At 42.4% G+C, this 22,462-nt stretch overlaps 2 protein-coding genes across 5 annotated transcripts in view; one reads left to right on the top strand and one right to left on the bottom strand.

Annotated features, from left to right (window-relative positions):
• Positions 1–3,788: 3,788 nt before the first annotated feature.
• Positions 3,789–6,848, top strand: dbx1a (developing brain homeobox 1a). The gene is made up of 4 exons (XM_004066821.5): positions 3,789–4,322; positions 4,396–4,497; positions 5,860–6,062; positions 6,150–6,848. Exons 1-4 carry the CDS (start codon positions 3,956–3,958, stop codon positions 6,429–6,431), a joined length of 954 nt encoding a protein of 317 aa, XP_004066869.1. The 5' UTR covers positions 3,789–3,955; the 3' UTR covers positions 6,432–6,848.
• nav2a (neuron navigator 2a) overlaps positions 6,844–22,462 on the bottom strand; it is a 124,669-nt gene continuing 109,050 nt past the window's right edge. For all 4 annotated transcript variants that reach the window (XM_078944989.1, XM_023952282.2, XM_078944990.1 and 1 more), the window contains 16 exons: positions 21,716–21,799; positions 21,505–21,628; positions 19,686–19,849; positions 16,262–16,434; positions 16,033–16,186; positions 14,849–15,035; positions 14,664–14,764; positions 14,484–14,579; positions 13,468–13,642; positions 13,057–13,292; positions 12,683–12,834; positions 12,485–12,556; positions 12,043–12,239; positions 11,640–11,758; positions 9,721–9,921; positions 6,844–9,638 (listed from right to left, as the gene is read on the bottom strand). In XM_078944989.1, the coding sequence (XP_078801115.1) occupies positions 9,513–9,638; positions 9,721–9,921; positions 11,640–11,758; positions 12,043–12,239; positions 12,485–12,556; positions 12,683–12,834; positions 13,057–13,292; positions 13,468–13,642; positions 14,484–14,579; positions 14,664–14,764; positions 14,849–15,035; positions 16,033–16,186; positions 16,262–16,434; positions 19,686–19,849; positions 21,505–21,628; positions 21,716–21,799 (2,361 nt within the window). In that variant the 3' untranslated portion in view covers positions 6,844–9,512. The remainder of the gene's footprint in view (positions 9,639–9,720; positions 9,922–11,639; positions 11,759–12,042; positions 12,240–12,484; positions 12,557–12,682; positions 12,835–13,056; positions 13,293–13,467; positions 13,643–14,483; positions 14,580–14,663; positions 14,765–14,848; positions 15,036–16,032; positions 16,187–16,261; positions 16,435–19,685; positions 19,850–21,504; positions 21,629–21,715; positions 21,800–22,462) is intronic.

Raw genomic sequence — 22,462 nt, 5'->3', positions numbered from 1 at the left:
TGGGCGAAGGCAGGGGACACCCTGAACAGGTCGCCAGTCTGTCGCAGAGTATAAAATTAAAAATGTTAAAAAATGAAACAACCAGAAAGGGCAGGTATTATGCAACATCACTGTTTGGATGATGACATTTCACCTTGTGTCATTTGGCTTAGGAATTTCTTTATATAAAAATAACTTTATTTGATTATTTATATGCAAACCAAGTCAGAAATCCACATATAATAAAATAACAAAAATGGCAGAGTCAAAAAGATAAAAATAAAAACACAAACATAAAAATAAAAAAATAGAAAAATGGCAGAGGTAAGTAAAGAGATGACTCAAAATAACAAGACATGAAATAATCACAAAAGTAATACAAAAGATGATAAGCAGTGTTTTTTTCATTTATATGAAGAAAGGACAAGGTTGATAACATCAGAAACTTCTGAGTCCAAATTGTCTATGAAGTGGAGAAAATTTTAGAGTAAAAGTGGGTATATAAATGTCTTTGAATGAAACTCAATTATGAATATCAGAAAAAATTACAGGTATTGTTTACAGCTCCAAAAGATGTAAACAAAGAATCATATAACCCCCTCATCCAATAAAACAGTGCTAGGGGGGGGGGGAGGTTGGGCGTGAAGAGCATTTTTCAAAGTCTAACGCCTTGCTGTAAAAGTTTGACACTTCTAATGGTATTTTTGGACAAATCACTGTCACATCTGAACAAAAATTCCAGTTTTTGACCCTCCCCACATGGCAACATTTTCCAACAGAGGAGTTTTCTTTTGTCTTCTTACCACAGTCGGCAAAAGCTCCATGATTTCTCGATCAATTCTTCACCACTTCAGGCAAAAACATCCATCTGTTTTCCCTCTTCTTCAAAACTTAAATCCAATCAGTGATATCCCATAACACCTACAGTTTCTAATTTATTTTCATTTTTAAACATTTAATTTTGATTTCTGGAAATTAGTTTCTTTTTCCAGGCCTGCAATGATCATTTTTTTAGGAAGAGTTTATTGAAACTATCTGAAAATGTGATTTGCTACTAAATATTTAATCTCAAAGACGTCTAAACAGGAAGGTAAACACAATTTAAAACAAGACAATTTTAGATTATTTTAGCAATATATTTTTCAATTTTTTAAACTCTCTCTCTCTCTCTCTCTCTCTATCTATCTATCTATTGGAACTTTATGGTTGCTCATTTCTGACACACAAATGGTTTCAAACATGTAAAACAAAACTGTTGGACTAATCCGGCTCCAGCAGAACAGATAAACCTGCTTGTCAGCACTACTAACCCTTATGGATGTGGATGTGGGATGAATGTCGGCAGTACTGGTGACGAAGCAGCAACCAGTCAGCGCAATCTGTTCATCCAAGACACGTGAAAAGATTGGGAGTTCCCGTCCCTTGATGCGGCCTCGTCACTGATAAATAATGAGGGAATAATAAACAGTCAACCACCTGTCGGACCGGCGACACAATGAGCCGGCCCATTGAGAGCCCCTCATGCATGCGTAACATATTTACTCAATCCCCTTTCACTTAACGAAGCAGAAAGAGCGCCGACACAATGCTTCACTTTATCTGTTTGGTAAAACGGGTAAGTCTCCAGCAGCCCTGAGCATCCACAGAAATGCTGTGCAAAAAAGGGATTGTTTCAGAAAATGACGCACAAATCTTTTTCGTGAGTGGATATAGCTGCGTAATGACAGGCGAGTGGAGTGCGAAAGCCACATGCACGGAGACTGGAAATATAGGGGCCTATCACGCGACGTGACTGCGTAATACCAGCCATTTTTGGGGCCCCAAACAACACAAATGTGAGGCCTCCCCTTCTCATATTTTGTAAAAGATATTTATTAAACTCCCCGAGGACTTGCTGGCCTATTTTATTTTATAACGAAAATTTGAATGGTAAAGTATTTAATTCATTTTATGTTCTGGTGATGCTTAAGCAGCAAACTAAAGAAAAAGAGAAAAAGAAAGAAAACAAGTCCCTGTTTTTCACCATAGTTTCATATATATATATATATAGTTATATATATAGTTATATATATAACTATATTTTGGAATTTTGTTTACACTTTTCCCCTTAACATGTAAGTATTAGAGCACATTTAACCCCCATAAGGGAGCTGTCTTGGTGGCGATTTTCCAGCGATGTGCTTTCATGGTCTCTCCCTCCACCACAGCCAGCTGTTTTTACTGGGGCTGCCGAAGAAGCGGAGACGTGGCAAAGCTTGCAAAGCTCGTAGAAATTAGTCTCGGTCAAGCAAAGCAGCCTATGCTTCCTGCTAACCATCTGCTTATCGCTCACAAAAGAGGGATTTCGGGCATCCAAGTAAAGGCTCACAGGCTCATAAAAAAGCTTTGAAGGTCTCGTTACTTTTTGGAGGTGTATGGCTGCGGCCTGCGGGGACGGAGCGTTTACGCATCCTGAGCCGCGCGCGGAGAGAGGACGATCCTCGTATGCGCGCTCGCGCGCTCTCTGCAAAGAGAATCATTTCACGGAGGCGTTCCCTTTTAATTATGGGATTGTGGTCAGTTTAAAATGAATTGATGCACGACTGTCGTTACATCTTAAATGAAGGGAAAATTGAAACGCAACATTCAGAACCAGTTTGGAAAATGTCTTAAAATTTAGTTTTTATTTGGCTGTGGGGCCTTTATTCAGAGATTATTACATACAAAAACAGTTTATTTGAAAACTAAAACTATTAAAAAGCAAACAGATTACCAACGTGGTTGTTAAAATGTATTAGAATGTTACATCATTTTTTTGTTGTTGTTGTTTTGTTTTCCAACTTTTTCTTCGTTTATTTTTCACTTTTTTGCGCCAGACGCTGTTTCTTCTCTGCTCTAACAGGTTTTAAGAAGCAAAGCTGTCAGAACATGACTATCAGGCTCCAAGTCCCTTTAATGCGAGTTTTATTTGGGGTCTCAGCGTCCGTTCATATGAATGCGTTTTAAATCAAATCACAGATGCACTTTTATTCAGCCGGTTAAAATAGCAGAACAAAACCGTCTTTAGAAATTCAGCCTTTTTTATTCTATGGGGCTTTTTTTAAAGAGCGGAGAAGGATAAGAGAAAGGCCGAGGGGCGCCTCCTCCGCAGCTGAGGGTGACGGTTAGTTCATGGTTAACAGGATCAGGAGCGCACGGCTCGGGCCGCACACTTCTCCTGCATGGCGCCCTGGGCTGCGGCTGCGCGCATTGAATGAAGGCTGCGCAAAAAGAGTGATATTTAACACATCTGTTAAAGCGTTTTGATAGCAGCAATCCCTTTAACACATTATTCCATGACGGCGGCCAGATTGAGTGTTAAGAATCCTATGAAATCCTAAAAACTGATTTACATGAGATGCTGCCAGTCCCTGCTGCTCAGGTCCAAACTATGTTTCAAAGGCGGATTATTTCATTTATCTCAGGTCACAATCGACTTTTCATTTTAATGTTTACAAATTCTATGTTTAAACGCTGAAAATGTAAATACGAGAGATTTGTCTCAAAAAGAACATCAGAGGATTTTTTTTATTTTATTTTGAAGGAGTCATTACACGTTCCATCAAAATACATGAATTTAAGGATTGTTTCCATTACAGCTCATTAAGTCTGTCACACAAAACACACTGACAGGAAAGTGGGCAAATGTAAAATTGATGACTGAGACCCTTGTGTTTTTGCTTGCTTTTAAAGTCTGATGGAATCATAAATTGCGTCCTCTGACCAATCAGCGAGCCGGGATCTGCGGCATGAAAGCGACCCATGTGGAGAACTTTTGTGCGCTCCATTGTTGGGGGTGTCAGGCCTCGGGAGAGTAGAGGGGGGGTAGGCTGCTATAAAGCTCGTCTCTCATGAGCGTGGAAGCCAAAGCAGCTGAAACTATTGGCCTGACTCAGCAGACACACCCAAGAAGCGGTTCCTGATTTCTCACGGTGTTTTTTTTTTCCATTCCGGGACCATGATGATCCCAAGCGTCATCGCGCCTCCTCCTCTTTACGCTGGCTTGTACCGGCCCGCCGCGGCTCTGCCGCTCCACCAGACCCTGCCTTCCATTTTCCCGAACCCATCTAGCTTCCTCGTGGAGGATCTGCTGCGGATAAGCCGCCCCGCTTCCTTCATCAACCGGACGGGGCCGCCCGCGAGCGGCGGGCTTCCAACCGTCACCACCACAGCGTCCTTCACCTGCGCGTCGGCGGAGCGCGCGCCAGTCACCATGGCTGTCACGCGAGAATCATGCTCACCCAAAACATCAGTGCCGCACAACAAGGACCCGAGTTTCCTAAAGTTTGGAGTAAACGCCATCCTGGCGCCGTCACCAAGGACAGGTGAGTTGACGCACCTGCAGCTTTTATAATGACGTTTCCGATCACCTGAAGATTCATCTCCTTTCCTCCGCAGCGTCCTCACCTCATCCAGCTCACGCCCTCCCCTCCAAGACATTCCCTGTGCCATGCTTCGAGGGATCCTTTCACCCCATATTCAGGACTCCCTATTTACCTGGTAGGTGCAACGGAGACGCGCTTCCTTCTGCGCATCTGCGTCTGCGCTATTTGCGTTTAGCAGCAGTCACTCCTGTCGCGCATTTAAACTGAAATTAAGAGGGGTAAAAAGCGACAAACAGCCAGAAAAGAGGAAATCACTGTCGCTTCAATGGGGACCAAGGGCTCTGGCCCCTGCCAAGGCCAACTCACCCACCCCCTAATTAACCAATTATCCCAAATCGACACGCTCTAAATTGAAGGCGGGGTGGCGAGTTCTGGTCTCCCCGCTTCCCACTGGGGGCGTTTTGGCATTTCCTTGGCCCTTCGTTTTCCCACAGCGCTCGGGGGGCCACCGGGCTGCTGCGGCGGCAACAAAGCCCCTCCACACCGTGACGAATGTGGTCAGCTCCCACCGGGCGAACCACCCACACACCCAGGAGAGTGACTTTTACCAGGCGGGCCAAAGGCGGGGACCAGTCATGCACTAATTTCCCCATTAGGCGCAATTGAGAGTTTTCAATCTTCTCACAAGACCACATATTGCGTCCTTGTCCCCCGTCCCGCCACGAGGCGGTGGTGTGTGTATGTGTGTGTGTGTGTGGAGGGGGGGGGGGGGGGGGGGGGTCCGTGTGTGTGGAGGGGGGGGGGGGGGGGGGTCCACACGTACACTCCACGGAGGAAATTCGGGTAAAGCAAGCTTTATCCAAAAGTTCTCTCCTTACCGGTTCGACGGTAAGGGACCCTACACCGGGTCAATCAACGAGATGAGATAGAGAATAATCCCTTAGGAAAGTCTATAAAGTCGCTGGTCCGGCTTTCATTCAGACAAGTAATAATGGGGATGGGGTCTTTTCATAGGCTCCACTGAATACCCCAACAAAACAACTCCAGCCTGCTGAATAGCTTTTCGTGTTCATTTAATGAAAATGATTTGAACCCCCCCCCCCAAAAAAAAAACTGCACCCCCCCCACTTTACTCCCCTTGCCGGGCATCAGTATTCTGGTATGCAGTTGTGTTTAGTTTGAAAGTGTAAATCTCCTTTTGTTGCGGTAATATATGGCCTTCGCCGCCTGTCCAGAGTCTTTTCTGCGTTAGTTCATTACTACACAATTACTGTTCATGGTTTATTAACTCTTCTGTCCGCCCTCACAGCGTTCCTTAAAGGATACGCTGCCTCTTTACCATACCAATGCTGCTGAAGGCCGGCCAATGTGCTAATTAGTCACCTCGTGCCATTTCACTCACACGCAGGCGCACTGCACGGTCGAAAAGTGGAAACTCTTTTTTCCACTTGTTCACGCTGTAAATCATGTGATCTTCCAGAAAAGGTTGTTTGATACAGATTGAGTCCTGACTGTTTTCTGTCTCCTTGTGTTGCAGTATCCTCCTCCGTTGTTCCAATCCCCGGGACGTTTTCATGGCCCCTCGTCGCCAGAGGAAAACCCCGCAGAGGGATGCTGAGGAGAGCGGTGTTCTCCGACGTGCAGCGCAAGGCTTTGGAGAAAATGTTCCAGAAACAAAAATACATCAGCAAACCCGACAGAAAGAAGCTGGCCTCTAAACTGGGACTAAAAGACTCGCAGGTAAGATTCCATCTGATATCATGGGCGCAGCGCGTAATTTACGCACGGCACAACCTTCCCCACTCACCGTCCTCTCCCCGACCCCAGGTAAAGATCTGGTTCCAGAACCGGCGGATGAAGTGGAGGAACTCAAAGGAACGAGAGCTTCTGTCAACCGGTGGGTGCCGCGAGCAGACCCTCCCCACGAAAACCAACCCACATCCGGACCTCAGCGACGTAGGCAAGAAGTCTTCAGCCGAGGATGATGATGAGGAGGAGTTGGGAGGAGAAAGAATGAGGGCTTCAAGGCCCAGCATCCCCTCTGCCACTCTGTTCAGCAAGCACTCGGACTTTTCAGAGTCGGATGACGAAGAAATAACAGTTTCCTAACTTATTTTTAAACCCAGAATTTTGTGACTGAACTTTGTTGGAGCCTGCTCCTCTGAAAAAAGAGCCTATGAATGTCCTGGGGAGAAAAAGTCAGATTTGCAGCTTCAATGGTGCACAGGACATGCCTGAGAGACCCTTTGCTGTTTTGCACAGCTGTGTTCAGTTGTACAGAATTTTGTACAATTCTTTTGTATGGACATTTTATGCCAAGAATGTGTTTTTTTTTATTTTGCCATAAAACTGAATAGAGTTGTTTATTAAAAATGTAGGGTATTTTGTTAATAATTTATTGTTTATTAAGTATGTTGTATTATGCACTGTACATTTTTATTTCACAGTTTTTGTACAAATGCCAAATTAAAAAAACTATACTCGTCTGAAAATGGAAAATACAATAAAAAACAAAAGAAAGTGAAATCATAAATTATAATTTTATTGGATGACAATAACTTAAGACTGTTCCAATGTAATGTCAGATTTAATTCTTCAGACAAAAAATGACAAACTTCATCATTCTGCTCTGATGTAAAGAGACTTTACACAAAATACTCATTTTCAAGTACTGTACCAATTCAGCTAAAAAAGTCATCAAAATGTAAGATTACCAACTATATACAAATATGTTACATCTGTTTAGAAATGTACATGGCTAAGAGAGCTAAACATTCATTGAGTTTGTGAGTGATGAAATGACGGAGCTTCTTCAATGTTATTCAGGTGAGCTGAAGCCGTCTTTGTGCTCAGACTGCAGGAGGACAGTTTTGATGGACAGAGACCAAAACTCCTCTTGTCACATTTGAACATTTCTGGCAGTGGTAACTGCTCTGGGCAAAAAGAAAGAAAGAAAATACACATTTGGCTTTATTTGAGAGATAAAAAAGTGAATGTTGCATAGGGATCAGCGACAAAAAAGAAAAGAAAAAGCCAAGAAGCACATCTGTCTGCTTGTCTCTATAGGCTGGTTAAGAGGCATAAACCAAGAAAACCTAGATTTAGAATTGTAAAAACGTGTTCTCTCTCAACAGCAAGAGTTCTCATTTCATCATAAACGTGTACACTAGTTTTCATTTAATGAGCTCAATGTGACTCTTGCTGATGTATCACCAAGCATGAAAGAACAAAGATTGGGCTGTGAGGTAAATAATCCATCCATCTTAAACACCTCCTAACCCTGTCAGTTAATCTAAAGGTTCTGCTTTATAGCACCAACACACAATAAAATGTACTTGCTTGGTTCCGAATATTAACAGTTCTCTGGGTCACACATACAAGCGAGTGAATTCAAAAACCAAAGCACAGCTTCTTGTTCGTATGTGCTCAGTCCAGCAGCAGTGGGGACTCATGGGAGATCAAGTCTTCTGCAAGTGGAGAGTCAGCTCTGAGCCCTGTCAAGTTTACAGCCGTTTAAAAAACAAACAAAAAAAATTAGCTAATGCACATCATCTTAGCAAAGAATAAGGCATTGTTTGTTGTCAAGCACCAGAGGAGATTTGTGCTACAGCAGTCAGCGTTAGCCAATGTGCCCAGGGGGTCAAAAACTGTGGAAGTGGATGAGGTTTGGTCTGTGTGCATTTATGTGAGAATGATGGTGATAAACCATTGACTGTATTACAGACCTGGACAGAGTCAGTGTGTCGTCACCCATTGTAAATGGCGTATCCCCGCCTCCAATCAAACGAGTCACTGTCGTCGTGAATTTTTCGCACTATGGACGCCGCCACGTTGGAGCCAGACGACGTCAGTAAGCAGTCATTGGTCCGAGTTGGTCAACATTTCTATGGCAACCACTCTCACCAATCTGAAGTGAGCTTGTTGGAAGTCCCCACCGCCACCACTTAAAGCTGACTTTCAAGAATCTACAGATCAAACATTGGACTTGGGGCGGCGTGGCAGCGGGGGCCAAACACTTTTATCGAGGCATCTGATTGGTCGGTTTATAACTTGAGAAACGTGGAAAAAAGACAAAATTTAAAAAAAAAATCAAGAACATGTTGAAATTGTACATCTGAGTAATTCTGTTTGCCAGAATAAGCAAAGTCTATGGGATTTTGGCTTCTTAGAGCCAGCGGCTACTTCCTGTTTAGAATGGGGGGGAAGGGGTCACTCGGTCCAGTTCTCATTTACAGTCAATGGGATGAACAGGTATTTCTGACAAACGTTAGTGATCATTTCCTTTTATCTTGTAGTGGTAAGAACTGTTACTGCACACAATGAGCTCTAAAGTTTCGTTTGAAAAGAAATTCTTTTGTAGGACAAACACCGCTCCTTTGGGTGTAAAGACTTAGCTTTATCAAAACGAGAAGAGACTGTAGCCAGACTGTAGAGGTGGAGTTGCCCCATATTCAGGCCGCAACAGCAGATTTGCTCCTGGTGGGCCCAAACAAAGCAGCCGAGGCACTTGACAGATAAAAAGGAAACCCCCAGCCAGCATGCAGTGATGATGTAACGACCACATTCTCCAGGTTGGGGCGAAAGTCAATTATGTTGATGCTTGTGGAAACTGAAGAGTGATTTGAAAGAACATCTGATTTCTGAGTGGAACTCAACTCTTCTTTTGGCTTCATCGATCCCCCATACAGTGACAACACAGATATCATGACTCTTGGAGGAGAAAGAGAAGGAACTGCAGGTCCGCTTGTCTGTCCATCAGAGGTTATAATGCAGGTGCTGCCATCTTCAGGCAGTGTTCACCAGCACAGCTAAGAAGTGCAAAGGATCTCATCGACCGGACTGACGCAGAACTTCCAGCTAGTGTGAAAGTAAGCTGAATCGCTGGTGATGGTGATGATTATGATAATGGTAACGCCCCAGGGACAGGCTGTGTGCTTTCCTTCAGTCTGGCTGAAGGAGACTTTCAGCTCCTGACGAAGGAGTCGCGGGCAACAGCGGTGAAGATACAGAAAACGGCAGAAACTCTCGTCTTTTTACTGAAACTCTTGTATCCTTTAACGTTTGGGTGACCTGCACCCAAATCAAGGCGGCTGCATTTCTGGGATATAAAAGGATCTGGTCAGTAAAGCGTTCTCTTCATGAGAACAAACGTTCGCTTTGAGCAGCTTTTTTCATTGTGCTTTGACGGCATCACAAGGTGGACTCCAACGAAGAGTCCAGGAGGTCCTCCTGGTGACTGTTGCTGTTGGAGTCGCTGTCGTAGCTCTGCGGGCTGGACGACGTAGCAGCTTCTTTCAGACGCATCAGCATGCTCATCTGTCACCAGAAAGAGGCAGTTTCATGTTTATGTCAACTTGTAATGTCACTGCAAGGGGGGGGTGTCTGTGCGGCTGCTCACCAACGGGTCTGCGTCGCTGTCGCTCTGGGGAGGCTCCTTCCGCATCCCTTCTCTCGGGGCAGAGTAACCATCAAACCCAACGTCCTCTGGGCGGAGTTTCAAGAGTGGGGGCCAGTCACCGGGAGGGGGAGTCGAAGACCACGGGCAGCTTTCGATCACCCAGGCTGTGGGGTCCTCCCATGGTGCCCTGCGGCCATAAAGCTGGAGAGCCAGAAAAATTAAGCCTCTTTAGGAGAAAAATATGACAACAATTGCCACTAAGAATTGAGTTTTCTGAAACAGTTTTAGGTTCAGAGCAGGATTATTGTGTAATATAATGTAATATAATTAGAAATGCAAACGGGGTTGTACTAAAAAGACGAGTCTTAAACATTGGCACAAAAAACGTTTTAAAGGTAAATTGGTGAAAACTGTAAAGTAGTAAAAAATACTCAAAAAGGCATACTACTACTACTATTATCCGTAGTAGTAGTAGTTATTAGTAACTACTACAATTACTCATAATATTAACGACTACTACTACTACCTGTAGTAGTTTTGACTTCAGAAAATGAAAATCACAGGAGGAGATATTATTTTAAGTTTCAAGTTGCTTGCACTACTACTACTAGTGTATGATACATACTACTACTAGTAGTGATACTACTCCTACAGGTAGTAGTAACTACTACCACTACAGGTAGTAGCAGTGGTTACCACTTATTTCCAAGTAAACAAGTTCAAGAAAAACACAAAACGTTCAATAGAAGATATCAAAATAGAAAAAGTTTAACCTGGATTTACAGCAATAAGCTTTATAATTTGTAAAAGAAAATTGTCCATTGATGGGGTAACATTTTTTTAAAGTATCTGAGTTTAGATTGCTTGGGGAAAATTTTGATTAAACTAATGTTTTCAATTCAGGATTCAGGATTCTCTATTGTCATTTTCACCACAGGGGATAAAACGAAATTCATGTTTCTGGTCCTGGGCTAACAGTCAATGTGTCATACATTAAAAACAAAGTGGCTAAAACTATATATTTTTAAGTTTTATTTATCCTGTATATGGTGCAGAGAATGTTAAATTGTTTAATTTTATTGCCCCATTTTACGTATTGTGTTGAAGTGTGGGGAAATACATCCAAAACCAATTCAATACTTTTGTGTTTACTACAGGAAAGAGTTATTGAATATTACAAAAAATGTTGGATACAGGGAGAAATCAAATGCTTTATTTATCAGGATTGTTGAAGATTTAGCAAACATTATTAGGATTGCTTAAAATTAAAAATATTTTTTTCTTTGTTGTTATATTTATATTTATTATTATTTAAAATATTAATTATTAATTGTTTTGACTTCAGAAAATGAAAAATCCCAGGAGGAGATGATAAACAGCATCTGAATATTTGACTAAACCATGAAATAAAGATTGACAGCTAAATATTAAAACAAGGAAATCCTTACAGGCACATCTAGTATTAATGAAGGAAACTGTTGGCTTAATTGGATTTATTGCATAATTTAGTTTGGCCTTCTTCCCTGAGGGTCTATCTATCTCCTCCGCCCCCACTCAGAGGCTGCATGTTGGGGTTTAGATGCTAATTGGTTACAGACAGATCCGGAGACAAACTAACTCAATCATCATTTTATAAACACAGCAAGGGCCATTTAAAAGGACATGTGGACATTACTCGCTTTCTGATGTTTCTGTGGTAAATAAATAAGCTAATGAATGAGGTCATTTGACCCATTAACACAGAGGATGTCACCGGGGAAACCTACATTTACGGTGTCGAAAGAATGTCAACAATGGAGCTAAAGTCACGTTGTCAAAGAGTTTCAAACCAACATGCTACTTTTATTTTGAGAACTTAATTTTCCAGCTGAAAAGAACAAAAAAAACTTACAAAAACAAACAGGAGAAGGTTTAGTTACCTGCAGCCCCTCACGCACAGCCTCCAGCATATAGGGAATAATGGAGTAATTCCAGAGATCAGTGAACCAAACCCTGGATCCCTCCACATCCATGGGGCATGGAAGGAAGAGGCGAGGTCCTGTGTGAAACAAAGACCACCTATAATGTTTTTCCATTCTTACACAAATGACCTCAGATGCTGTTAAAGATCCTCTTCTGATCTATGTTTAAACCCAGTGGTCTTTTAATCACAATAATGCCGTTTTATGCCAGAAACCTGCATCCTTTTCTAGGAAATCGTTTCTGCAGAGCAGCAGAAGTTCGTCAGAAATTCGCTCAGTTGTGGGCGTCGTCATTAGTGTGAAGCAACTCCAAAAACACAATTTTTATCAGAGTGGGTCTACAGGAAGAAGCTTTCTTTACCGATGGTGACATCGGAGGAGCTGTGAGTCTCCAGGAAACGGTTGAGGTGTTGCCACGCCCGCGGGATCCAGTCGACGATCTTCACCAGCTCCACGTTGCGTGTTCTGCTGCCAATCTCCGTCTCGATTAGCCTCCTCCGCAGGAAGCGACCAAGGAATCCTTTCACCGGCTCCACGTGGTTGGCACACAACACCCACCTGCTCAAATGGAGGGAAGATCAGCAACAAGGAAACAAATCAGACAGGAGGAGACACTTTACTAGCCAGAAAGTTTTTTCGAAAGAAAAAGTGGAATTTGGTGTCACATGAAGGAATACTTTATTCAGAGCAGAGAACAGACAACATGGAAGGTTATGTTGAGAACGTTTCATTTTAAGTCCATAATTAAGCTTCACGTGGAAGGGAAGGGAAGCAGTTTCCTGGAGTGGGAGGAGGCAGTTTACCTGAAGTTGTGATGAAGCTGCAGGTTGGGGGAAGAGGACGTGGCTTGGCTCATGGTGCCAATAATGTAAGGGCTACCAAGAAAGAAAAAATTCAAGTCATCATAAAATCTACTTATAAAGCATTTGAGTTCATACAAGGTTTGTTCCTCATCCACTCATCGTGATTCATTCAAAAGAGATGGCGTTGTGTGAACTGACCAGCGTTGGTGGTTACAGTTGAAAAGGCCATTAAAGATCTCGCCCAATGAGCCGACGTGATGCAAGTTATCCAGGATGACCACTAGAGGGCAGTCTGTTTCTGAAACATTGCTGCACTGTTCTGCCAAACCTGCCAAATACTGATGGAGCTCCTGCACACATAATCCCAAAGAGGAAAAAAAATCATCAACATTTTTTATGTTTTACACACAAAATTATTATTTATTATGTTACTTTAACAATTTTGGTGCTTGATTGTTTTGTAGAACATTTCCTCAAAGTTTCAGCTCCAGATATTGAAACTTTTTCTGTCAATAGCCACTGATCGGATTCAAAAATATATAAACAATAGTAGAAAAAATTTAGGCGTGTACCTTGCTGGACTTGTGGTCCACGTTGAAAGTGACAACAGCATTTGGGGTCAAAGGTCGGCCCTCAAGCAGCAGCAGATGTCGTGACAGCTGATTGGCCAAGTACGTCTTTCCTGTGCCGCTGGGGCCCGACAGAATGACCCGCCTGTGCTCCTTCAGCAGGAAGACATAACGCTGCAGCACGGGCTTTGGGATGAGCGTTTCAAACACCAGAGAGTCCACACTGTCACTGCTTGCACCTGAAAAAGAACCCAACTCTTCATGGAAACATATTTAACACTTATTTTGCTTTTAAAATAAATTACTGGTATATAAACTCAATAAAATAAAAAACAAAAACACAACTTTAATATGACAGAGCTACAGAACCGAACAATGAAAACCGTCACAGGATTTTTCCTGAATCTCTGCTACCTTTGAGCTGGATGTTGATGGAGTTGTCTCCCACCAGGTATCCACATGGCAGCAGCTCTGGCGTGCTGGTGGTGCTGAGCCTGCTGGGCCGGTGGACTTCACCGATGTTGTAACCCTGTATGCTGTCTGTGCTGAGACCTAGCTGGCTCACCGGGTCCACATGGGAGATATATTCCTGCAGGTGAAGCTGAGTGTTAAGTCAGCTTTCTCCAGACAATCCGAGCTTTGTAGCCTGAAGAAATGTTTGCTGCCATAAAGTCAGTTTAATTAAAGTCCGTTTTTAAACATTTTCTTTTATTTATTTTTATTGAGTTTTTAACATATTGTCAAAACAGACAACACTAATAGATTACAAGAACAATTTACGATTTATTAATGTTTTATTTATTGATGGGTGGTTTGCAGGATCTCTGCAGCCCAATGAAGCCGTTGGTATTCCTGCAGGTGTTCACTTGAATCCTTTCTTCCTCCACCAAAGACAAGATCTCTCCGTTCGTGTTACGATTCCGTCTAAGGAGGAGCACTTTTTGGCATTTTCAACGTTGTAATGCTATTATAACAGACTATTTTCATTCCTCTTTATTGTTTTATGTTGAAACGGGACTGTTTATTTCCGCATTGGTGTTCGGATGACAGGTTCATGACGTAAGGTGACAAATGAACTTCAGGGTATGTGAATAATAAGGAAAATAAAGGCAACAGCGATCCTCTACACCAAATGTGTCTCTGAGCTCCTCATTTTACATATGAAACTCCGCTTTACCGACACCGAACCCCGGAAAGACGGCTCCGCTGACAATAGTTTGATTTTGAGCTGTCAAAAAGTTTAGAATCTCTTTGTTTTTTAAACCTATCCGGAAATAAAGCTTCACAAAAGGCTCCACATATTTCCTCTTCAAGCTAGGCTCCGAAAAATGGAAAACTTTGGTGTTTTTTCTCGTAAATTTACGAGAAAAAAGTAATACAGAAAAAAACAAAACAAAAAAATACAGTAATCATTGTGTGTGTCAGTTTACCTTAAAGAGGCGTCGGACTACACCGTCCAGGACATCCCACTTGGTTTTTCCACAAACCCCAATGCAACCAATCAGAAAGTGATGAGACTGGCTCCCCTGAGAGGTAAAAAACAAAAGTTTGCATCTTCAACCAGCATACATTTATGCACAATGACAATTTGAACATGAAACCGCCCTCACCTCTCCCCACTTGCTTCCTTCATCCAGACTGACAACCACCTTCACGTGTCGGCCCTCCTTCCTGGCTGCTCCCTCTCCACCGGTGTCATCGAGCAACATGTCTGCACCAGACAAAGCAAAGTCAGCTTTTTTATTATTTCCAACTAAGTAGACATAAAAAAAATCCTCAAAATTCCTAGTCTTACCCAGGCTGGTGGATTCACTAGAGGTTAGGTTAAGGCTGTGTTGAGAGAGTCCAGGCCCAGGCACTGCAGTCTGACTGAGTGTGTGAGGTGAAGGAGAGGAAGAGATGGAGGCTTGGGAACCCGTCCTGCTCCCCTGATTCTCCACCTTCAGACGGTCATTCTCTGCCTTTAGCTTCTCAATCTCCAGCTGGCAAACACAGAATCCTGTCAGCCTTTTGAAAATCCCTATAAGCACCAATCCTTTAGTTCTAAACTTGCATCTTTGCTTCATAAAAAAACATTTTTATCATAAGATCAAAGAGGTTCCAAAGGTGGACATACACTATATTACTAAAGATATTGGCTCATCCATCCAAATGATCAATATCAGGTGTCCTAATCACTTAGTCTGGCCACAGGCGTATGAATCAAGCCCTCAGGCATGTAGACTGTTTTTACAAACAATTGTGAAAAAATGGGCCGCTTTAAGGAGCTCAGTGAATTCCAGCGTGGAACTGTCAAGGGATGCCACCAAATCCAGTGGTGAAATTTCCTAAATGTGGTGAAACTCTCCTAAATATTTCACAGTCAGCTCTATCAGAACAAAATTGAAGAGTTTGGGAACAGCAGCAACTCAGCCACCAAGTGTTGGACCACGTAAACTGACAAAGAGGGGTTGGTGGATGCTGAAGGGCATTGTGCAAAGAGGTCGCCGACTTTCTGAAGAGTCAGTTGCTACAGAGCTCCAAACTTCATGTGGCCTTCGGATTAACGCAAGCACAATATGCAGAGAACTTCATGGAATGGGCTTCCATGGCTGGGAAGATGCATCCAAATCACACATCACCAAGTGCATTTCAAAGCGTCGGATGTAGTGGTGGAAAGCACGCCGCCACTGGACTCTTAGAGCAGTGGTGACGCCTTCCCTGGAGTGATGAATCACGCTTTTCCATCTGGCAATCTGATGGACGAATCTGGGTTTGAAGGTTGCCAGGAAAACGGTACATTTTGGACTCCATTGTACCGAGTTTGACATTTGGTGGAGGAGGAATCATGGTGTGTGGTTGTTTTTCAGGACTTGGGCTTGGCCCCTTAGTTCCAGTGAAAGGAACTCCTAATGCTTCAGGATACAGGTGAAGCAATACTTTTGGTAATGTAGTGTATATAGTTTTTCCTGAAGGCTTTTTGTGTGTTGATGTTCAGACCTGCATGCGGTTCATGGCTTCCCGGAGCTGGTCAAGCTGGTGTGCAGAGCTGAGAGCCTCCAGGCGGATATCAGTCAGCTTCATTTCCTTTTCCCGGAGCTCACTCCGCAGCTGCATCACCGTCTCCGCCTCGCTGTCCAAACACTCCGAAAGGCTGTACAGAGAGAATTCAGCTCAAAGACTGCAAATGCTCACGTCTGACGTCACAATCCTGGAGTCAGATACGCACAGAGAGCTGGAGTGTGTATTCCTGAGCATATGAGAGGTGGCTGAAGCGCCGTTGTGATTCAGCTTGGGAGAGGATGGTAGTGAAGAATCTGTCATCTCCTCAATGTCTGAGTGTGAAGAGGCAGATTTGGGCGATTTCTTCTTGGCGAAAGCTTGTTTGAAGGAGCTTCGAAGCTGCAGAACCAGAAAACACAACAGTGGCCGGGTAAATAACGGTGCTCCAAATTAACAAAGAGCAGAGAGGGAGAGGAGGACATGCTGGGAAAGGTGGTGGAAAACAGCAGCAGCAGGTCTACAAGTGAAGGAGAAAGGGGTTATGGGCAGCTTGCATGTTGGATTTTCAGCACCACATTGCCAGGTTTGAACAAATTACAAACCAAACCTCTGAAGAACAGAAACAAATAAAACAGAACACTCGAGCTTTTACTTATATGTAAATCGTTCTTCCAGACTACAAAAACGGAATCTGAACCCTTGTGCTATCTTAGGTGACCCCACCCTTACTTTGACGTGTTATTCCTACCATGACAAAGGTGGATAAAGGTGGAAAGATTTCATGTAATCCATGGACACCAGTGAAGATCACAAATCATTGAAGAAAAAAGGTTTAGCGCACTGTCTAGAGGGTCTAGATGACCCAAGTCCCAATGTTAAAATGCCTAGGATAGCGCAAGGGTTAAGAAAGTAAAAAGACAATTATTTTCCAGAAAAAATGTCTTATTTTCCGAGGTGCAAGAACAAAATCTAAGTTTTTTTCAACAGCAGAATAATCGTAGTTTGGGAAAACATGTTAGATTAAAATAAAGATTCTTGGTAAAACCATTTTTATTACCCCACTGCAGATTTTTTTTTTTTTTTTGCTTATTTAAAGGAAATGGGGTTACGTTTTAGGTGTTACCACTAAGCAGAAGAAACTCGGTGTCAGTCAGTCTGGAAAGGGTTAAACAGTAGTTCAGCAATCTTATTATTATTAAGCTCAAAGTAATTAGGAGAGTTTCTAGCCTGCTTAGAACCGAGGCCAGATCTCAGGTCTTTTATCCTGACATTTCCATCGCAGGGCATGTAGGTAGAAGAGAGGTGCTTTTACTTTGTCATAGAATCTGTGCATCGTACAATTGAGGTTACCGAGGGGAAATCTATGTGGCCATTATGATATAATCCATCATGATAACGCAAAGAAGGCAATTTGCATTGGAAGACCTTCAAAAAAATCAAGGAGCTGCAAGAGTCCAGGAAAAGATCCGAGCTTCACTGAACTGAAGTGCTGCTGTAGGATCTTACTGGGATCAAACAAATTAAATTCAAAATGTTTCAAAAACTTGTTTTTCTTTCATTTAGACTAATTCTAGCACACACACAGTTTTGCTATTGTTCAGCTGAAAGTCTGAACAAATTTCACCTTCTTTTTTTAAACGTTTCCAGCACAGATTCCATATTTTGACTAATTTGGGCTTTAAAATTGATTGAAACAAAAAGGACAAACTTTATATTTTGCTAATCAACGGTTGCACTAAATTGATTTGAGGGGTTTTGACTATGTTGCAGTTGGACACCTCTGCAAAGTTCTCAGTGTTCTGCTAGAAAGATTCAGTAAGCCACAATTTCTTTTCCTTTTTTTTATGGAAACAGAAAAATGTCAAAAAGCTATGCTATTTTATTTACATTGTAAGTGCTGAAATTTGTTTTCTGATGGAAACGAGAAACAAGAAGGTAACCATTTTTTTTATTACATTTCAAGTGTTATTTTTAACTAAAAGTCTCAACTAAAAGTTAAAAAATTGGACCGGCATTCATTGTCATTATTTTGAAAAGAAAACGTAGATTTCTTTTTTAAGAATAAGTTCTAGCTTTGAAGATTTATTAAGATCGGCCAACTTGTAATAAGATCTTATTTTAACTTCCATTTGTTTAGAACCAGCCAAAAACACCTATCTTGGGGATTTATAACATCCAGTTTTAAGTCATTGGATGTAATTGTCTAGTATTTAGCTTTTTAAGACTATTTGACCCATTTAAAACCATTTCCTGTTTCTAGATTTTGATGTCTTATTACAAGAGTTCTTACCAAGTCACAATTACTTCTGCAAGGACACACAATTTGACTACTTTCTAGTAGTTTTTTTCTTAAATAAGTGGGTCTTTTTCTTATTTTTTGGATTAATTTTTTTGCAGTGTAAATGTTTACAGACTCTAAGCTTTTGTAGCTGCTGTGTTTCTACAAATACAATCCATCTGAATGAACTTAAAACTGCAAAAGTGAACTAATGCTGCTCTTCTACATCCTGAGAAAAGCATAACCATATAAAAACGCTCAGGAACCTATTTGGGAAATGGATATTTTTCCATGCTGAGTCTAACTAAAGGCGCAATTCTCCATTAATACAAGAAATCTGCACATTTGTCTTTTCTCCACTTTCTAAATGAATGATTTCCCAGAATTTATCACCAGTGACTTTGACTGAGACTTTCCAGGTTGATTTCACGGGAAGGAACCAGCTGAGGTGGCATCAGAGCACAGGTCAGGGGGCAGTATTGCAGGGGAGAGGAAAGGAAGGCGGGATGAGGGGAAGGAAGGGCTGAGGTTAGTGACCTATACTAAAGGGGCAGGGGTTAGGCTTCTTGTTCTTTCATGTCCAGTTCCACTCTTACCTCATAGACCTGTCACACGAAGCGAAGCAAAGGAAGACAGAGAGACAAAACAGCAGATGTTCACATGGGGTCCGGTGTGTTGATGGGTTATAGAGGGATTTTGGCTCAAGCACAGAAGGAGGTTTGACTTCCAGACAGATCAATTACATATCACTGAACTTTGAAAGGAAGGGTCTTTTATGGTCTATCATGAAGACACCAACACACACCACCCCTATAGTCTGCACATTACACGCACAGAGTGAGCAGCACCCGCATGCAGGAACTTCCTGTGGGGTCTCATCTACACCAATGCTGATGCATGTCAGTGCACACATAAGGGTCCTCTATCAGCCTACAATTGTGTTCTGAGCAACAAAACTCCACTTGAGAACACCGTGGGTTTAAAATAGTGACTATCTCAGGGAAGATAAGACAGTAAAGCAAAAGCTGCAAAGGACCTCAACTTCAACTCGCCCTCCGTTGCACAAGAGCGCCTTTAATTAACACAAACGAGAGGTTAACAATTAGTTAAAAAGCAAGCGCTGCCCCAACAACTATACACTACCAAGAATAGTTGATTTGGTAAGTTACAAAAATGGACGTTTTTTTCATCTGCACACAATCAAATAACTCGTAAGGTTTTCCCTAATAAGTCATGTATGTGTATTCACCTTTTCCCCAGTGAAAGATGGCTAAAGGGAAGAAACCCAAACATGTAAAACCCAACAAAGACATAGGCAAACACAAAACTGAGTAAATGCTTAGAGCCATTCACAATTATTAAAAGTTCTTACCCAGTTCTTCTTGTTCTTCTTCTTGTTTTTAGAATCAGCATCCATGTTGGAGCCAATGCTGGACTGACTGGTTGCACTGGCAACGCTGCTGACGCTGTCGGAGGAGTGCTGCCGCCTGATGCGCAGGTCTGGCTGCTGCTGCTGTGGACTGCCATTATTACCAGCTGAGGAGATGTGGCATAGAGGAAACAGGCATTTGTCCATGTTTTTAAATTATCTTGACTTTCAGCTACACAGATATCACACGTTTGCCTTAACCCATCGCTCAAAACTTCCATCCATTCACCCTCAGAACCCACTGAATCCCTTTCAGGATCACGGGGTCACTGGAGCCAACCCAGCAACTGTTAGGTGGAGGCAAAGTACGCCCTGAACAGGTCACCAGTCTGTTACAGAACCACACGATCACACACCTTCACTGCATGTGACGCACGTTCAAGAATGCACTAAACTCACTAAACGCACAAAAGTCTTGTTGTGAAATGTCAAAGCGGTGTAAATCTGGTGAGTCCTGCTCCAGGCTTTTTCTTTAACGGCTCTATTCTGATATATGAAAGACTTGGTGTAATACAATTCCATCCAGGCAAAAACAACAATTATTAATTTCTTCTTCATGATCGATTTCAGTGAATTAAAAAGGATGCCATCCATATGTCACCACCAAGTACCAAGTCCCTGATTGGTCAACGTTTCACCTGGGTTAACTTCCAATACATATTTCAATGGCCGTCTGGATTTACGTAGAGCCTGAAAACTGTCATAGAAATCTGTGTAGTGACACATCAACACAAGACTTTTGAGCGTGGAAGCCCAAAACGCACGTTTACTTAGACCTTTCATTGGAAGTGGCTGCTTGAACGTGTGCTGCAGAGGGCGGTGTAAACCTAGCTTAACATTCACACCTAGGGGCAATTTATGGCGGCAGTGGCTCAGGTGGTTGAGCAGGTCATCCGATGATCGAAGGGTCGGCGGTTCTATCCCCGCTCCCCCCAGTCAACTGTCGTTGTGTCCTTGGGCAAGACACTTCACCCTCCCTGCCTCCAGTGTGGCTCCACTGGTGTGTGAATGAGCATGACTGTCCCGGTGATGGTCAGAGGAACCATAGGCGTGAACTGGCAACCACGCCTCTGTCAGTCTGCCCCAGGGCAGCTGTGGCTACATCAGTAGCTTACCATCACCAATTATGAAAGAGGAGTGAATGAATAATGGACACATAGAATAGAATAGAAAAGAATAGAACAGAATAGGTATTTAATAATCCCTAAGGAAATTTAAAAATGTCCATCTGCTGACACTCATAAAACACACACACATTAAAAACAATAAAAATAGTCAAAATAGAACTAGTTTAAAAAGATTAATAGATAAAAAAATAACAAGAAATTGCTTTTCAGATACCCTGCCAGAGGGTTGTATTGCCTGATGGCACGAGGAACAAAAGATTGATTTAGTCTTTCTGTGGAGCAGCGCTGGGACAGCAGTCTGTTGCTGAATGTGCTTTGTAAGCGCTTTGAGCGTTTGGAAAAGCGCTGATAAATCTAATCCATTATTATGATTAATCTATTAATTTCAAGACACCAGTTACCTATGAAGCTTGATTTTAGATTGTGGGAAGAAACTGAAGTTCACAGAGAAAACCCACTCATGCATGAGGAGAACACGCAAACTCTACACAAGGACCCAGTTGGAATGTGAAGCAGGGGCCCTCTCACTGTGAGGCAAAAGCGCTTTACATTAAAAAAAGAAACACGCATTTTCTGTATTACTCATTGCTGTTTCCACAATATCAGCCCAGACTCATTCAAATGGTAGCATGTACCTGTCCGATTGCATTTAGGTGTGAGTTCAGGCGTGTTAATGACTCCGTTGATGGTGGCCTGAGCAACAGCGTTCTGCTTCTTCAAGAGTTCGATGGTCTTCCGAAGTTCATTCAGTTCAGAGTCCTTCAGACAGAAGATGAGGAGAAGCTAAAGCCAAGGGAGCATCTTCAAAGTAATGTGCACCTTTATCTGTGGAAAGTAGGTACTTACCTTTTGTTCTGCAGTCAAGGTGAGACTCTTCAGTCTGAGGGTCATATTGCCCAGACTCTGCTCAAACGCTGCCACCAGGTGAGCCTGCAGGAGGTACAGAAAAGGTAAATTGCAAGATAAGTTTGTGCTACAGACTACATTACAGTAAGATGTGATGTGAAGAAAATATTGTGCTAAAAACCTCAATAATCTGCAAACAACAGGACTACATCTCCTCTCCCACAATAAAGGCTTTAAGGCCTGGATCCAGACATGTATTGCCTGGTTGGTGGTTTATGTCTTAACCTTCACTAGAATTTAGGTCTCTTTGCTCTTCAGCACAGGCAGATGACTAAAGGATCAAGGCAACAGGAAAGGAAAGAAACCTCTGGCAGTACAGCTTAGGCTGTTAGCCAGAGAGCAAATCTAAAGACGATGGGGTGTATGTCTTTAAATCTAAGAACCACAACAGTCTAAATGAAGCGACATCTCTGAAGAAATGAACAATCTGATGCGTCTTAACTGAAATGAGATAAAAAATGTGCGTCAGCCTTGGAAAAAAAAAAAAACAAGACTCAAGCACGAAAAGGAAAATATAACCAAACCCAAACAGGGCTTCGAAACAATGATGATGATCTTCAGCTTGATCATCTGACAAAACCAAATATTCTGAGATTTTCCAAGAAGCTCCTTGAAACTGAAAGCGTTTGAACAAATTTGGCTCAAACTTGTCAAAAATATGCTTTATTTGACATTTAGATTATTTCA

Source organism: Oryzias latipes, chromosome 3 (genome assembly GCF_053564925.1).
Source record: "Oryzias latipes strain Hd-rR chromosome 3, Olatipes_Hd-rR_3.1".
NCBI classification, from domain to species: Eukaryota; Metazoa; Chordata; class Actinopteri; order Beloniformes; family Adrianichthyidae; genus Oryzias; species Oryzias latipes.
The sequence above is the reverse complement of the archived record's forward strand: the minus strand, read 5'-3'. Positions and strand labels throughout refer to the sequence as shown.